At 39.4% G+C, this 16,665-nt stretch overlaps 1 protein-coding gene across 10 annotated transcripts in view; it reads left to right on the top strand.

Moving 5' to 3' along the window:
- Positions 1-16,665, top strand: part of TMCO3 (transmembrane and coiled-coil domains 3) — a 45,763-nt gene that overhangs the window by 8,564 nt on the left and 20,534 nt on the right. For 9 of the 10 annotated variants that reach the window (XM_081129787.1, XM_081129780.1, XM_081129789.1 and 6 more), the window contains 4 exons: positions 1,109-1,300; positions 2,759-2,887; positions 5,328-5,420; positions 11,178-11,364. In XM_081129787.1, coding sequence (XP_080985913.1) covers positions 1,109-1,300; positions 2,759-2,887; positions 5,328-5,420; positions 11,178-11,364 — 601 coding nt within the window. The remainder of the gene's footprint in view (positions 1-1,108; positions 1,301-2,758; positions 2,888-5,327; positions 5,421-11,177; positions 11,365-16,665) is intronic. The other variant, XM_081129781.1, reaches the window with a different exon arrangement.

Genomic DNA, 16,665 nt, shown 5'->3' with positions numbered 1-16,665 from the left:
AACGACACTCTCATCATTGATGTTTCTATCTCTCTCTCCCCCTCTCCCTTCCTCTCTCTGAAATCAATAAAGATATATTAAAAAAAAAAAAAAAAAAAGGTTCCCCACCCCTGAGTTAAAGGATACAGCTCAGGAAGAGCCAGATGGAAGAGGTGCATGGGGCAAGGTGTGAGGAAAGGGTATAGAGCTCCCATGCTCTCTGTGAACCCCATACTTGAAGGATTTTCATGGAAACTTCATTACGTATGCTTGTGATTAACTCACCTCCAGCCCCTTTCCCGTCCTGGAGCACTGGGCAAGGCTGAAAGGTCAACTCTCTCATCATATGCTTAGTTCCTCTGATGACCAGTCCAGTCCTGTGGTCATCTAAGGGCTCTCCAAATATCAACTCACAAATATAAACTCAGGTGAGGTTGCTAAGGGCTTGTTATTATAACAAGATACTTCTTTCATCTTTTTTGCTCAGGAGCTATTTCAGGGACAAAGGACAAAAGACTAAATATAACAAAAGATGTTCCCATCGCTCGTTATCACTTAGGAAATTACATGGGTTTTGGGATCTACGGGTCAGGAAAGGGGATGAAGACCAAATATGTATTTCTTGTTACACATCAGTGTCACACCCTGAATTAGGTGAAGTAGGTTTTTAGAAGTAATGGAAATCTTGAACACTTCCATCCTTAAAATCACTTTTTTAATTGAAAAAAATTTCAAATTCATGCTAATGAACATTTATCGATCTTTCCTCACACTTGACAGAATACTAAATACATTCCTATTATTCTTCTGTATAGAATTTACTTTCTAAAAAATTGAACTTGAAAACATTTGTTTGGCCCAGCTGGCGTAGCTCAGCAGTTGAGCATTGACCTATGATCCAGGAGATAGATCCCAGTTTGATTCCCGGTCGGGGCACATGCCCGGGTTGTGGGCTCGATCCCCAGCAGGGGGTGTGCAGGACGCAGTCAATAAATGACTCCCATCATTGATATTTCTATCTTTCTCTCTCTTCCTTCCTTTCTCTGAAATCAATAGAGACATATTTTTAAAAAATAGAAAAGAAAACACTTGTTTGGTTTTAACTGCATAATGTTGGTTATTCTTACAGGTCAAAGGGGTCAATTTTGAGGCAGTTCTGAGGGTTGAGGAAGAAGAGTCCAATTCCAAGCAAAATCTCACAAAACGGGAAGTGGAGGATGACTTAGGTCTTAGCATGCTGATTGACTCCCAGAACAACCAGTATATTTTGACCAAGCCCAGAGACTCAACAATCCCACGTGCAGATCACCACTTCATAAAGGTAGTCTTGGTCTGCTTGCTCTCCTTTCAAAATCATGCTGGGCTTAATTCCCACTAACTCCCCTTCCCATCTCCTGGAATACATGTCAAGTAAGATTGAGCTCTATTTTCTGAACATTATACCGTATTAGGGTATGCAACTTTCCTCCTAACAGAGGGATTCTACTAGAATTCCCTACACTTTCTGTGATTTAAAACATTTTCTCTTAATTTCCCCCCCCATAAGAATAAAACATTTTAATGTTTAAAATGAAAATTAATTTGCTTTTGTGAGTTTGGAAGACTTTTTGAGTTATATGATGGGATTAAAGCTTCAGCTATCCAAAAACTATTTTCACTAAAGTAGAACATTCTTATGAGGCAGAAAAGTTTTGGCTAAGGTATTGGATATGGCTTTCTTTAGACTAGGAGTGGAAGTGTATGCAGTGTGAGAACTGTCTCCTTCAGCAGTGACTGGCATTCCAGACTAAGTTAGGTGCAGATCTGTGAACTCTTAGGAAACCGTTCTAGAATATAGAATTATTTGAAGACCTAAAGTTGATGGTGTTATGGTTTAAGATCACTGTTTGGATTTGAACAGAAATGAGGAATAGATATGAGTGACAGGGTACAGCCTGCTCAGGGAAGGCTGGCAGGTTCTAGATAAATTGTCAGGTCTCTAACAGAGCTCCCTGACACTGGAATTTGTACAGGAAAAGAAACCCAGGCAAATAACCTACTCTGAGAGATGGTGCCAGCATAGACAGGCCGAGAGGAAGATCGGGCTGATCCCTATAGTAATAGACGTCAATCAATAGATGAAACTCCACAGATGTGTTGCCTTTCTTGGTATGGCTGGAATGGCAGCTGGGAGGGGCTGAGTCTGCAAAATGAACACATTAATGCCCTCTGAATGGGTAGGATCTCCACTGTAAGTTACTCTTTTTTTTTTTTAACCTTTGTAATTAATACATAACTTCTAGAGAAATATTTTGAGACTCTATGAATATCCTGCTCCTTGTCAAACTTTCACCAGTAGTTTTAGCACCGACTGATGTGTCTTGCCTGAATCAGTTATGACTGTGGTGGTTATATTGACTTTGTGTGGTGGGAAAACCAATGGAGAAGATAAACTAGGACACTGTTCTGAAGATTTCCCATACTAGAAGACTAAATGGAGTCCTAGTGCTCAGAATTCTTACAATATTATTATGGGGCTTAAGCAAAACAGACAAATTTTGCTACATTTGTTAGACCATTAAGAGGTAACTCATCTACTCCCAGAATATATCCTGAGTGTTTCCAACTTCTCTGTAGTACACAGTAGTAGTAAAAATTCCCTCCGTTAGTTTCATTGTCTGTCCTTTATTCCCATTCAATGAAATCAGGATACTCTCCCATCCTGCTTTCTCCATCAACCAGCCCTTTCTTACCAACTATTATCTTAAATTTTTGTATTTCTTGTTTATTCTTACATTAGGACATTGTTACCATAGGAATGTTATCTTTACCTTGTGGCTGGCTATGCACAACAATAGGATTGCCTACAATGTTTGGTTATATTATTTGTGGTGTACTTCTGGGACCTTCAGGACTAAATAGTATTAAGGTAAGAACAAAATTTAACTCTTTTAGTATCTGTTTAACAATACAAAAGAAACAAAAAAACCTTTTTGACCTTGAAACAATGAAGATAACAGTTTCTTATAAATCATATTAAAGAAGATGCCCTTAAAGTTTCATAAGAAATCTTTAAACCATCAGAAAGTCATTTTGTTCATTAATGAATGGGTGACTTGACTAGAGAAAATAACCCTGATCATGTCTTTAAATTACATTAGTTTTAAAGATTCTATTTCTAGTAATTGATAGATTATTCAGAGACTGAAAGCAACTAAAAATGCTGGATTACATTATTTTTTTAAAATGCTTAATACATGGAAAAACTGATAAAGTAGTGAGGAATTGTTAAGTCTACGTGTAGGGTATTGTGAGAACCTCCGAGAGACAGAGGGGCACTTACACTGCTTTTGCTGGAGGCTGTTGAACAAATTGAGGTGAGCTTCATCTTATGTTGACAGCACTTTTGGACAGTAAGGAAGGGTTCCCAGCATTTTGGAGGCTTCAAAATTTCTCATTTAAATACGCACAATTTGGACAAAATGGAAAGAGAGTGCCAAGAATAGGTGTCATGAACCCACACAGAAGGAACAATATAGGATGGTGGAAAATAAGCAACAGAATTTGCAAACCTCGCTGGTGCTTCCCCACTGGATAGAATTGGAGTAGGCAATGCAGCCTTATCTCCTTACTGCTGATTAAGGCACCTGCATCAGGTTAGAAGGACGTCTGTGATATTCCCAGACTGGAAAACAGCAGAAGAGCATGTGAAGAAATCATCACACCAAACTAATCTTAACAGGAGGTAAGATTAGCCAGGTGAAGAGAAGTTGTGCTCAGCGACTCCAGGCTAAAACCCTGGAACTTAGTGAGTGGTGGAATAGCTAACCGTCGTGGGAGTGTCCTTATGGACTGCGCTCAGCTTGGCAGGGTGGCCGCTGGGAAACATGCTTTTAATTTAATTTTTTGAATAGGTAATGTTCACATGATTGAAAACAACAAAAAACTGTAAGTGAGAAATCTTTTTCCTGTTCACTTCTCATCCGTCCCTTTCCAGAGTATTTACAAGCAACAACAAACACAGATGTTTTCTTCTCTCTCTTTTTTTTCTCTTAACAGCAAAGATAGCTCATAAGGTAAGAATTAAGACTAAATAGCTAGGTAATAGATATAACTGGATAATATAAATATAATTCTTAATAAATCAGCTATATCCTTGGAAAATAACGTAATTACAGTAGACCAAGATAAAAATGCAAGAACACACTAGCCCAAAATGGGAGGTGGGTAACTGTACCAAAATATTTATCTTTTTGTAGGAGGAAGTTGATAGGCTTTCATTTATTAAGTTGAGAAGTATAGGTTTAAGAATGCTACTTTGAAATCATAGGTTACAGCCTGATTTTTAAAAGGGAAGAAAAATAAAAGAAAAAATAAAAGGAGCCGTAAGGAAGCATAAAAACCAGAAGACATGAAATAAAAGAAGAACAAGCATCTGTTACAAGAGTCAATTTAAATGGAACAAACTTTGCTATTAAAAGATACAGCTTTGCAGACAGTTTGGAGAGGAGTACAATAAAGATTAGGTACATGAAAATAAAGCAGCAAAGGAAGGTAGAAAGCGAAAGGAGGAAGGATGCCAATAAAAAGGGCAGGATTCCTGATGTCAGTAGCTGGCAAACTGAGTGAGTGTGCTGGGTCAGGACAGCGCACAGATACATGAAAGCCGGTATTTTATTTTCAGATGTTCAGGGAACTTTTTACAAAATTGAACAGTTAGTGGCCACAATGAAAACCTCAAATGTAAATACGTAATATAAATAGTATAAATATAATAGTACAAACAAATTCTCTCTTATAGTGTGATAACATTAAAAATAACTAGCAAATGAAGGTTCAGAAAACTTTTAACTTTCCTACAGAATGTAAGAACATTGTATATCAAAACCTGTGGGATGTGAACAAATACAGCATTCCGGGGGAAGGTCATACACTGAGTCATGCTCAAATGAATGAGTGAACCACTCTAAGTGAGTTCATCATTAAACTCAGGTTTAATGCCTCCTCATTCCTCAAAGAAAGGAACTAATGAAGATAACAGAGCAGCAATTCAAGTTGAAAGCAGGCGAATTCATGAGCTAGTTCTTAGAAAATAAAATAAAACTTTCTCCAGCTAATCAAGAATAAAGGGGGGGGAAAGCCACTATAATCAGGAAGCCCAGATTATCTCAGATATAGAGGAAGTTTAAAGAATTAGTTGTTTAAAAATATACTGTGCTTTTTTGGGGATAGTTCCACTGAGTAAGTTAGTACGAGATTGTTCCGTTAAGTACACTTAATATGTTAAATATATTAAATTACATGGTTTTAATGGAAAAAATGAAATAATGAAAAAAATTGTATGGTTTAAAAATTTTTTTGTTTTTCAGTCTATTGTACAAGTGGAGACATTAGGAGAATTTGGTGTGTTCTTTACTCTTTTTCTTGTTGGCTTAGAATTTTCCCCAGAAAAGCTGAGAAAGGTAAGGATTTGTCAATCTGTGTTATTGCTCCCAATTTAACATAATATGGTTTTGGTTTATTTACTTTTAACATTTGTTCATGAATTGGCTAGCAAATATTTTTAGAATAGAATGTGATGTTTTAGTTTGATATTACTTTTGAAACATAAATTTTAGAAGATTAAAAATGTTAGAAAAAGTGAAAAAACTTCCCCCCCCAATATTTCTGTTAATTGCAGAGGGAGGAAGGGAGAGGGGGAGAGAGAGATAGAAACATCAATGATGAGTCATTGATTGGCTGCCTCCTGCACGCCCCCGACTGGGGATCGAGCTGGCAACTTGGGCATGTGCCCTGACCAGGAATCGAACCGCAATCTCCTGGATCATAGGTTGATGCTCAACCACTGAGCCACACTGGCTGGGCAGAAAAAGTGAAAATTTAGTGAATAAATGGAATTAGCTTTTATGTGGCTAATTTCAGAAAAGGCCTGAAGTGTAATATGCTTGAACTTTAATATATGGGTCCCTCCAAAAAGGTCCAAAATTGTTAGTGGCTGAAATATCATAGGGATTGAACATTCAGTGTTTTACCCTAGAAAAAATTTACTAATTCTAATTCCTAAATACATGGCAAATTTTTTTTTTAATCCTCACTCAAGGACATGTTTTTCATTGATTCTAGAAAGAGAGAAAGGGAGAGGGGGAGAGAGAGAACCATTGATCAGCTGCCTCCTGCATGCTCCCCGACCAGGGACCGAACATGAAACCTGGGTAAGCCCTGATTGGGAATCAACCCGTGACCTTTCAGTGCAAGGGACGATGCTCTAACTAACTGAGCTACACTGGCCAGGGCAGAAATTTTTATTTTTTTGTTCTGTTACTGTTAAATGAAAATATTGAAAGATTAATAATAGTTAGGACCATATGTATGAATAGATGTTAAAATAATGGCAGCAACAGTTGCCTTCTAAATTTGTTTGCTTTTAAGATTATTACTTTGAATGCTGAAGTATTCCAGAATGGAAATTGAGTTAAGTTGGAACAAATACATCACAGAAGAGCAAAATAGCTGATTAACAAGCTGGTGGGGAGGACAGGAAAATAAAAGGAACACTAGAGGTTACAAAAAATGTAAATTAATACCAGGTACCATTTTCCTACCAGTATTAACATGAATACTAATATCAAGTAAGCAGAGGGTTTTAAGTGACTATGAGAGGTTATAAAATATGCTTTCTTGAACCAGTTAATGAAAGCTACAACTGGTACACCCTTTTTGGAGAGTAATCTATCAGTTTAATTTAAGAGCCTTAATCTATTCATATCCTTTAACCTAATAGTTCTTCTCCTGGGTCTCTATCCAAAGGAAAAAATCAAATATAAGTTTTTAAAAAAATGAACCTACAGAAGGTTTTTAGCTCCTCATTGTAGCATTTTTATAAAAGATTAAAAGCAACCTGAGTAATGGTTAAACTATGATATACTCGGAATATTATGTGGCTATTAAAAATATAAGAACATGTAGTAACAAATATGTTGAACTGCTAAACTTAAAATGAAAAAAATGAGCATATAGGCATGACCATGGGAATCCAAAAGGAGCTCAGGAACCCAATGCCTGGGAAAAAGCATAACAGGGTAAATGTACCAAGTAACTTTGAATGGCTTCCTTTCCCCTTCTCCATATTTACTAAGTTTTCTATAATAACCAATATATACTTTTTAAAATAAGGAAAAATAAGCTTTTCATTTAAAGTCCTGTGTTTGCTTTCAAGGAGTAACTACTATTATTTTGCGGAACTCTTTTCCCATTTGTCTCCTTGGTTCATTCTGTTATTCTTTGACCTTGTTTTCTTTGGCCTCTTTTTTTTCTACTGAAAGTTCCCATTTGTCCATCTACTGATGACTCTCACTTCCTTTAAATGCTTCTCAATATATGCCTTTTCATAAAGCATTCTGAATTACTTCAGCATTTTCTCCAGGTACTTTTGTATCTTTTTACATGCTTCTGACATGATAACCTCCATATATTAATTTCTGAATCCAAAGTCTAAAGAAAATTGGCCACTTTCCGGGGTCCTAAAGAAAAGTGGCATCATGCTTTCTGTTAATTCTATTGAGGTGTGCATAGCGGGTGGGGCAGAAGAAAACCCGCTTGGGTGATGAGGACCTCCAAGGTCTCCAGAGGAGCTGAGGCCCAGTGAAAGTACAGGGCCTCTTTCCTAGCACAGCATAGGCTCATCTGGGTTTTCATGTGTGTTTAGTTTAGAGAAGTTCACAGTAAGCAGTGAAGGCTCCCTTGTGGTATAGAGCAAAGAGGCAGAGTTCTGGTTCTCCACTGGCTAATATCGCCATCTCAACAAGGTGCCTCGCGTCTTGAACATCAGTGTCCTCATCTATACAGTGAGGGATTTAGAAAAAGTGTCCTCCAGCTCCAAGTTTTTATAATTTATATTTTATCCACTATAGTATTTAATGTTAAATGGGGAAATAATGATATACAACATAATGTTAACATAATTTTCAATATAAAAGCTGTATACCTTTATCAGTTTGCACTAGGTGGTAGAGCCTAAGGGAGGCCTCAGGAGGGATGGTTTGCATTGTGTGAGTAAGCTTAGTAAGTGTGATGCTGTCTGACAAGTGGAAAGGGCACATATTCAGTGACTTTGGGCAGTGTTCTTTATGTCTTGTGTGTGGTGAGCTGGGGTCTATAATGTCCCTTCAGCTCTGACGTGAACCCTCACTTACCAGTCCCCAAGTGCTAGGGAACCTTGGTTGCTGCCCCCGTGTGGCAACCTTGAAACTTGACATGCACCAGGAATGCATCCTATCCCTTTCTAGGCCCATGGGCTCAGGTTGCAAAAGACTTATATCTTCCTAATCAACTACATTATTAATTAACACATTTCTTTTTATTTCTCAGGTAAAAGTAATTGATAAAACGCTAGAGCACCTGAAGTGACTAGTGCAATCATTCTCAGTTGATAGCACTCCTGTTGTATGGGTAGGTTGCCCATGTGTTCCTGTCATGGTAGAAATTATTGAATAGGTTTTTTGAAATAGTAATAATGCTGGAAGGCCCTTCTTAGGTCTTCTGTGAAATCTCCTAAAGGTCTGACTAGAAATTATTCAAAAACACTGAAATCTTAAAACGACTTCTTCCTTGGCGCTGAGGAAAGCTGTGGTCTTTCTGTTCTGCCCCTGGTACCATTGATTGTCCGAGTCATTTATATGAAAGCCATCATCTACTGCCTTCATTCTTCTAGCTTCACTTAAACTGTTCCCTTAGTTTTCTGTCACAATAGTTCCTTAGTTTTTGTCTCTCAAAATAGATTATAAAATAATTGGAGGCAAGAGTTGTATTTTCTTTTATTCCTTGTTTGTTCTCTCAACAAACACTTGCTGAGTAAGATGTTCCAGATACTATGGTAGCTTCTGAGCGTAAGGCAGTGTATACAGTCAACATTGTCCCTGTCCTTTGGGGGCCTACATTTTGGGATTTCAGAAGGATGTGTGGGAGGTGTGAGTAGAAGTCCTAGGAAAAGAAAAAGGAAGAAGAACCCGAGAGGGCACATAAGGCTAATGTGTGCATCTGGGTATATGGTGCAGATGCTCAGGGAGCAGGGCTTGGCTGAGGGCATTCTCCAGTCAGTGCTTCTTAGACCCTGATGTTCGTGCAATGGCCCGGGCCTCGTGCTGAACTGGAGCTTCTGATGTGGGCAGCCTGAGGACCTGTGTTTCTATGAGGGCAGGTGGTGCAGATGCTGTGGTTCAGGTTCCCATGTTGAACAGGAAGTTTCTAAAGGATGCTCCCTGGGGGCTTTTCTGTCATCCCTTCCACACCTTGCTTCTCAGGCTAAATGGATTCCAGTCCTTCAGACCAAGGTGTAACAAGACACCAGATAATAAAGACAAAGGTCCGCTCTGGTAATGACCTCAGAAATCATTTAGTCTTTTCTTTCTCTACAGATGTGGAAACTAAAGAAGAGAGATTGTTACCTACCCAAGGTGCACAGCCAGTTAATGACAGGTTCAGGCCTGAACTCCAGGTGTCCCTTGTGGGCAGGAATACCCTGAGGGCTAACACTATTTACAGAAAGGGCTACCTAATACCTGTGAACCCTAAAATCCAACATGCCTGGCCTCCTTAGTTGATGAGACTAGCTGTGTGGGTGTGCTCTGGTCCTTCATTGTTCCTTAGTTGTAATATACAGGAAGAGGAAGAATGGTAGGAAGATATTTGCTTTATAACATTACTGCTGCCCAGCCGGGTGTGGCTCAGCGGTTGAGCGTCGACCTAGGATCCAGGCGATCAGGGTTCAATTTCTGGTCAGGGCACATGCCCAGGTTGCAGGCTGCAGCTGATCAATGCCTCTCTCATCACTGATGTTTCTATCTCTCTCTCTCCCTCTCCCTTCCTCTCTCTGAAATCAATAAAGATATATTTTTTTTAAAAAAACAACAAAAACACACACATTACTGCCAAATATAGGAAGTTGAGAACATGAAATTTGAACTTCTGAGGAATAGCCATTGGGGGGCTAACCTCTGCCCTTCTGGAAGGAGGGAGTGGGTCCTGGGTTGTCCAGAGTCACATGGGAGAAGACAGATTTGGCTCTGTATTGAGGGCCGAGCACTCAGTTCAGTTACCTCTTTTGATCTCCTGCCAGTTGGGACTTTATGGGGTTGGGAGGCTCCTGCAATTGATTTCCTGAAGTGGTGGACCAGCAGGCTGGCAGCCGGTCATGGCTGTGGGGAGGGCCAGGGTTGGCGTCTGCTTGTTTGGCTGTAGTAGGAAATCAGTATCAGCCTAGGAAGAGCCTCCCAGCTTCCCTGATTCCCAAAGAAAATGTCATTGGTTTTGCAAGAAGTATTGCTTTTACCCAAGAACCAGAGCAGGGGAAGGAAAAGCTCACACTCTCTAGAGCACCCAAAGGTGAGTAGGTGTGTTGAGACACAGACGAGGCTGGCCAGCTGGTGGGTCCTCTCAACGTTTGCCTTTTGACTTCACTGTCCCAGAGTTGTGCTGAGTCATGGATCCTCTTGCCCCATTCTTCTGGGCCCACAGGAGCTCTTTCAGTACGGGGCCTGGATAAAGGAATCAGTTTTGATTGTGAGAGTGCAGTGAGAAGAAGGAAATGAACATGTGCTTTAACTTAGTATAGGATGCGTTGCGGATTAATTTCTTTTGTTAATATATAATACTCATATCTGTATAAATATCAGATAGTTTTTATTATGGTGTCTCATGAACTAGATTGAAAAACCCCAAAGTGTTAGGATCAAACCTGATTTATTTCACATTTTCCATCAGGTTTAGTGCAATGCTAAGTGCATACCAAGGCGTCTAATCAATATGTGTTCCATTATCAAGCCATGCTGCCTGGGTTTATGTCCTGACATTGTCTTCCATGGGACCCTGGTCAAGTCATCTAACCTCTGTGGTCTTTGGTGTTTTCATCTAGAAATAGGGGAGACAGTGATACCTACCTCCATGATGTGTTCTGAGGATTAAATTGCATGCATACAGATGTGTGTATACACAGAGACGTATGTGTTTAGTCCCTATAACAACACCTAGAATTCAGTAAGCATTATGCTAGTGTTTACTGTTTCTGTCATGTTAAGATTATGACTTTGGATGTTGTGCTGATGTGTCCACTGCAGAATTCAGGCCTGCCCCGTTACTGGACAGTATATATGTATGTGCTCTGCATAATGCTAGTCAAGAGGTGGTCTGTCGTCACTAAAATGTGTAAATGTGTTCTCTTTAAGGTGTGGAAGATATCCTTACAAGGACCATGTTATATGACACTATTAATGATCGCATTTGGCTTATTATGGGGACACCTTTTACAGATCAGACCCACTCAGAGCGTTTTTATTTCTACTTGTTTGTCCTTATCAAGCACACCCTTAGTGTCCAGATTCCTTGTGGGCAGTGCTCGGGGTGAAAAAGAAGGTAAGTGATGACTCTTCTAAATATGTGTTGAAGTATTTCATATTTAATTTACTTGAATTCACTCTGAAGGCCCGTTAGAAAAAACTGTAACTCTTACTTCCTCCTTGGGGCTTTCCTTTCCTAGCAATTATGGGTATTCCCTTAGGAACTGATTTCCCTGTAAACTCAGCTTCTCTAAACCTCTACTTGATTAAGAAAAACATCTTTTTATATGCTCATAAATTTAGAATAGTTTGAGGAGCATGTTTAAAAGGAAGGAATCTACATTGAAAAATGTACTATGGAATTGGTGGGTTTAAGAGATTAATGTGATACACCAAACCTGAAACCAACCAGCTCCAGAATTCTAGCTATGAAAGATAATTTACTGTGTTTATTGTGTACACTACTATTGACTGGTGTTGCTACATGCAGCCTTAAAAAAAAAATAAAAAAAAATTAATGCACTCTTCTTTGATTCTGGCAAGTGCTGGGAATTAACATGCTTTTGATACCTTCTATAAAGTATATGAGGTGCTTTGGTAATTAAAGGTACTTTTACCTCTTATACTTTGGTGTTAGTTTCATCTCTGTGTGTGAAACACTGGCATCTCTAAATCATTATTGTGTATAGTGAAATCAGATTTGATAGGAAGCTTAAGAGGTGAACATTCTGAGGTGTCGCTCGGTGGCACTGTCTCTCGTACACAGTTCAACTTTGACAGCATTGACATTTTTTATATCATGTTTATTCGTTATGGTAATTTTCACTGTTTTGCTCTCATTTTGTAAAAGTCACTAAAAAACAGGGTTAAAAATGTCATAGTGCCTTCATAAGTGTTATTCGCCTGTACCGACACAGTAATGAAAGGGAAAACAGGAAGAGAGAACACCAGAGCAGTTGACTGTCCTCTCCAGTAAAACCAGGTGGGCAGTGAACAGAGCTGGCCAAGGGCTTGGGGGCTTTTCGAGTCACAGGGCCACAAGGACCACAAGGATCATACTCACACTTGACGTCAGGGGTTTCCCACTGGTGAGAGGAGCTGGAAAAACTAAAATATCTGGTCTCTTTTACCCCCTCTATGGGCCATGGGTGCAGCCTTCCTGCTAGCAACTGGACTAGCTGCCACCACCCTGGTGGTCTCATTCATTCCCAGTGTCCCTGTGGCCTGGTACTTAGGACCTTCCCTCACAAGACAGAGTGACAGAGGGAAGTGAAGAGGGGCACCATAATGAAGTAGGAAAGTAAGAACAACTCCTAACATACCCTATACGCTGTAGTACCAGTGCCTACGAAGAAATCAGTAGCCAGGAAAGACCGCTGACAAACCCAGTCATCAGAGTATGAATTTTCTTTCTTTATGGAAAAGTCTAATACAAACTTTAAAATAATCATGTTTGATACACTCAAACATAGACGAAGGAATCATGTCTAATTAGACACACAGACAGAACACAGTAGAGACAGAAGAAATGGAAAGAACATGGAGCAGTATGGAGAATAGATAAGAGACAGTATACGTACCACAAGTCCAGGAAGGAGAGTGGAGAAGACAGCTGGTAATTTTTCAGAATTGGAGAAAGACATGAGCCCTCAGATGGAATGTACATCTCCAAAACTGAGCAGGAAAAGGGAAAATAAATTCACTCTAGACATGCCTAGTAGAACAACAGAACTTAAGGACATGGGAGAATCTTGACATCTGTCAGAGCAGACAGGTGATCCAAAAAGGAATAGCACGCATCTTCTCAGCAGCACTAAGGGATTCATGACAGTGGAGTCATATCTTACACATGCTGGGCCAAGTAAGTCATCCATGCCCAGCAAAACTTATTGAAGAGTGCGAATGAAATAAAGGCATTTTCAGACATACACAGACTTCAGAGCATCAACTGCTCATCCAGTCCCACACCAAAGCACCAGAAGAGGCTGGACTGAGCGAGAAGAAACAGAAGCTAAAGGAGGTGTGGCTTGTGAGAACCAAGGAGCATTGGAGAGAGAGTTTTCTTTTAAATTAGTAAATTTTATTAACTACAGACTGTTAGAAAAGGAGGTTTTTAACATTTTTTTTAAAAAGCCAAGCTAGCCCTGGCTGGTTTTGCTCAGTAGTTAGAGCGCCGGCCTGCAGACTGAAGGGTCTCCAGTTTGATTCTGGTCAAGGGCACATACCGCGGTCGCAGGCTTGATCACCGGCCCTGGTTGGGGCATGTGCAGGAGGCAGCCAGTCCATGTGTCTGTTTCACATTGATGTTTTTTTCTCTCTCTCTTCCCCCCCTCCCTTCCACTCTCTCTAAAATCAATGGAAAAATATTCTCGGGTGATGATTAACAAATAATAACAATAATAATAAACTGATATGCTGTGTATTGGTAAGAATGTAGAGTCCCCAGAACCCTTAAGCACTGTCAGTGGGAGTGTGAATTGGTTTAGCTACATTGGAGAACAATCTTGCAAACAGAAATGTCCATTTCTAGAGCTGTATCCTAGAAAACTTGCAAATGTGAAAGAGTATTCAAAACAATTCTTTTTAATCGCAAAAAATTATAAGTAATCTGTAATACAATGAGTAATGGAATTATGGTATATTCATATACTGAAATACTACACAAGTAAAAATGAATTAATCTTGCAGTATTGAGGGAGAAGTATAAGATACAGAAGACACCTGATCCGATACACTTACATAAAGTTTGAAATTGTGAAAAGCTATATACACTGAGGCATGAAGAGATGCCAGAGAATAATGCCTCCATTACTCTTCGTATTTGGGTTTTTGTTAGTTGTTGTTGCCCAAATTCTGTTCCTTTTTTATTTCTCAACATTTATAGCCAATATATCAGATATTGGGGCCCAAACCCACAAAAGGGGCCAATAAGTAACCCACTCTTCCATGCCTGTGCTCAGAACCCATAGGATGATAGACAAAGGGGTCAAGCAGCTGGAGGACACAGTACTAGCTTGAATTGTGATAAAAGGTGGTATAGAAGATATGGCAACCATGAGCTTCTGATACCTAAGCCTGGAATGAGAATTGCCACCAGCTCCATGCAGCATGGACCCCTCAGATACCTCCCCTGCGGGCCTGCCTTGGGAAACTCAGGCCTGCAGGAGACCTTACCCTGTGACCTCAAATGGGCCACTGCTTACCAGAGGAAGGCAGGCTACTACCCAAGCCCAGATGGAGCCCCCTCATCTCTGTGGGAGCAGTGTAGGCAGGGTAGGGCGTGAGGCCAGGAGTAGTTAGGGGAAATCTTATGAAAACAAGCAAGGGAATGAGGTGTTCATAGAAAATGTACTAGAATGTTCATTACAGAATGTTCATGATAGTGGAAAAATTGAAGACTCAAGTACCCGTCCAATGGGGAGTGGGTAGATTATGGTGTATTCTACAACAATTTAAGAAATGAATCATAGTTTTGCATATCAACATGGATAACTTTCAGACATAACGGTGAGCAAAAAAGCAAGTTGCAGATATATTGATTATATAAAGTTTAAAATTACAAAACAATAAGCTCAGTGTTGTTCCCAAGCATATCGATGTCATTTTATTAGAGTAGAAAAACATTCAAGGGGTTAATAAACATTAAAAATAAGGCAGTGATTGGGGGTGTGGCAGAAGAGAGTGGTTGCAGAAGCTGATGGTTGAAGGCTCAGTAGTAGTACCTGCAGTATCTTCTTTTCAAAAATCTGAAGCCAATGTATCAAAAGTTTAAGATTTATCAAAATTCAGTAGTGGGCATGTGAATATTTGTTGTATTCTTTGTTTTCTATACATTTAAAGTACAGTGGTACCTCGGTTTTCAAACATCTCCGTTGACGAACACTTCAGTTTACGAACACCGTAAACCCAGAAGGAAATGCTTCAATTTTCGGAAGATGCCACACGGCTTCCACTGAGGGCAAGATCCTGAGGCCTAGCTGTCGGCTGTGGATCCCTCGGTTTTCGAATGTTTCAGAACTCGAACGGTCTTTCGGAACAGAGTACATTCGAAAACCGAGGTACCACTGTACTTAATAAAAGAAATGGAAAACAGGGAAAAAAATAAAATGCATATAGTAGTGATAAGCACAAAAATTAAACAGTACAAAATGCATACATGAAAAATACTAAAACTAGTATCTCTAATTTTTAATAATTCAGTATAAATTATTTTCACCTTTGTCTTGCCTGCACTGTTAACATCTTATGCTTATCACTGCTATAAGCATTTGTCGTGCTCCTCCAGCAGCAGTGAATTTGCTCACAAGCAGGTGCTTCCTAAGAACGGGATGTGTCCTATAGCAGGGCCCGCAGTGAGGAACTTTGGCTCTGTTCTGTGCTGCCTGCAGTCTGGTGGTGGATAATTGAATGTCCACTGAATTAAAACAGCTGACTATGATTAGGTGCAAAAGAACAGAACAAAAATTTTAAAACATTTATAAAATACAGGTATTATGTCAAATGCTATTTCTAAAAAAATGAGATGTAATTAGAGATTTTATGTTTCCTTCAAGTCAAGAAGAGGAAACCATACCTGTACTGTTGAGTAATGGTACAGTCTGAAATATATTAATCTGGTGTAAGGAGTGGGGGAGGATGGTCATGGTGTAATTGTGAGCTTACTACTTAGCAAATTTCCCAAGATCAAGAGAGTCACAGTTATAGTGAGCTGATCAAGTTGTATGTTGAAAATGGTAGATTTTTGTAGTGTCCAAAATATTCAATATTTCTTATTAAACTGTATAACTCTCAAAGATACAAAGCTCTAACAACAACCTAATGTGATTATCCATTTAGAATGTTTTTTAAAAAAATATTTTTTTGTTAATCTTCACCTGAGGATATTTTTTCCCATTGATTTTTAGAGAGAGTAAAAGGGAGGGAGGGAGAGAGAGAGAGAGAAAGAGAGAAACATCGATGTGAGAGAGACATATCGATTGGTTGCTTCCCACATGCACCCTGATAGGGGCCAGGGATTGAACCTGTACACGCCCTTGACCAGGAATTGAACCCTCTGCCCTTCGGTGCGCAGGCGGATGCTCTAAGCATTGAACCACACTGGCCAGGGCAAACGTTTTAAAATTCTAAGCCAAGATATTTCATTCACCAAAATTTAACTCCATACAGTAAAACCTTCTAAAAGGATTACCTGAACTCCTAATCAAAGTTCGATTTTTGCTGGTGATGAGGGATTTTGATTTGGTTTGGTTTTATTATTCTGCTTTTATATAAATAAGATTATCAGATTGATCTTTAAATATATATTACTGTCAATAATAGCTTTTTTAAAAAAAATTGATTATTTGGGGGTACAGGGGGACATGACAATTTAGTGTTT

The sequence above is a fragment of the Miniopterus schreibersii genome (genome assembly GCF_964146895.1).
Source record: "Miniopterus schreibersii genome assembly, chromosome: 2".
In the NCBI taxonomy this organism is placed as follows: Eukaryota; Metazoa; Chordata; class Mammalia; order Chiroptera; family Miniopteridae; genus Miniopterus; species Miniopterus schreibersii.
Note: the sequence above shows the minus strand (reverse complement) of the source record. Positions and strands in the feature narration are given on the sequence as shown.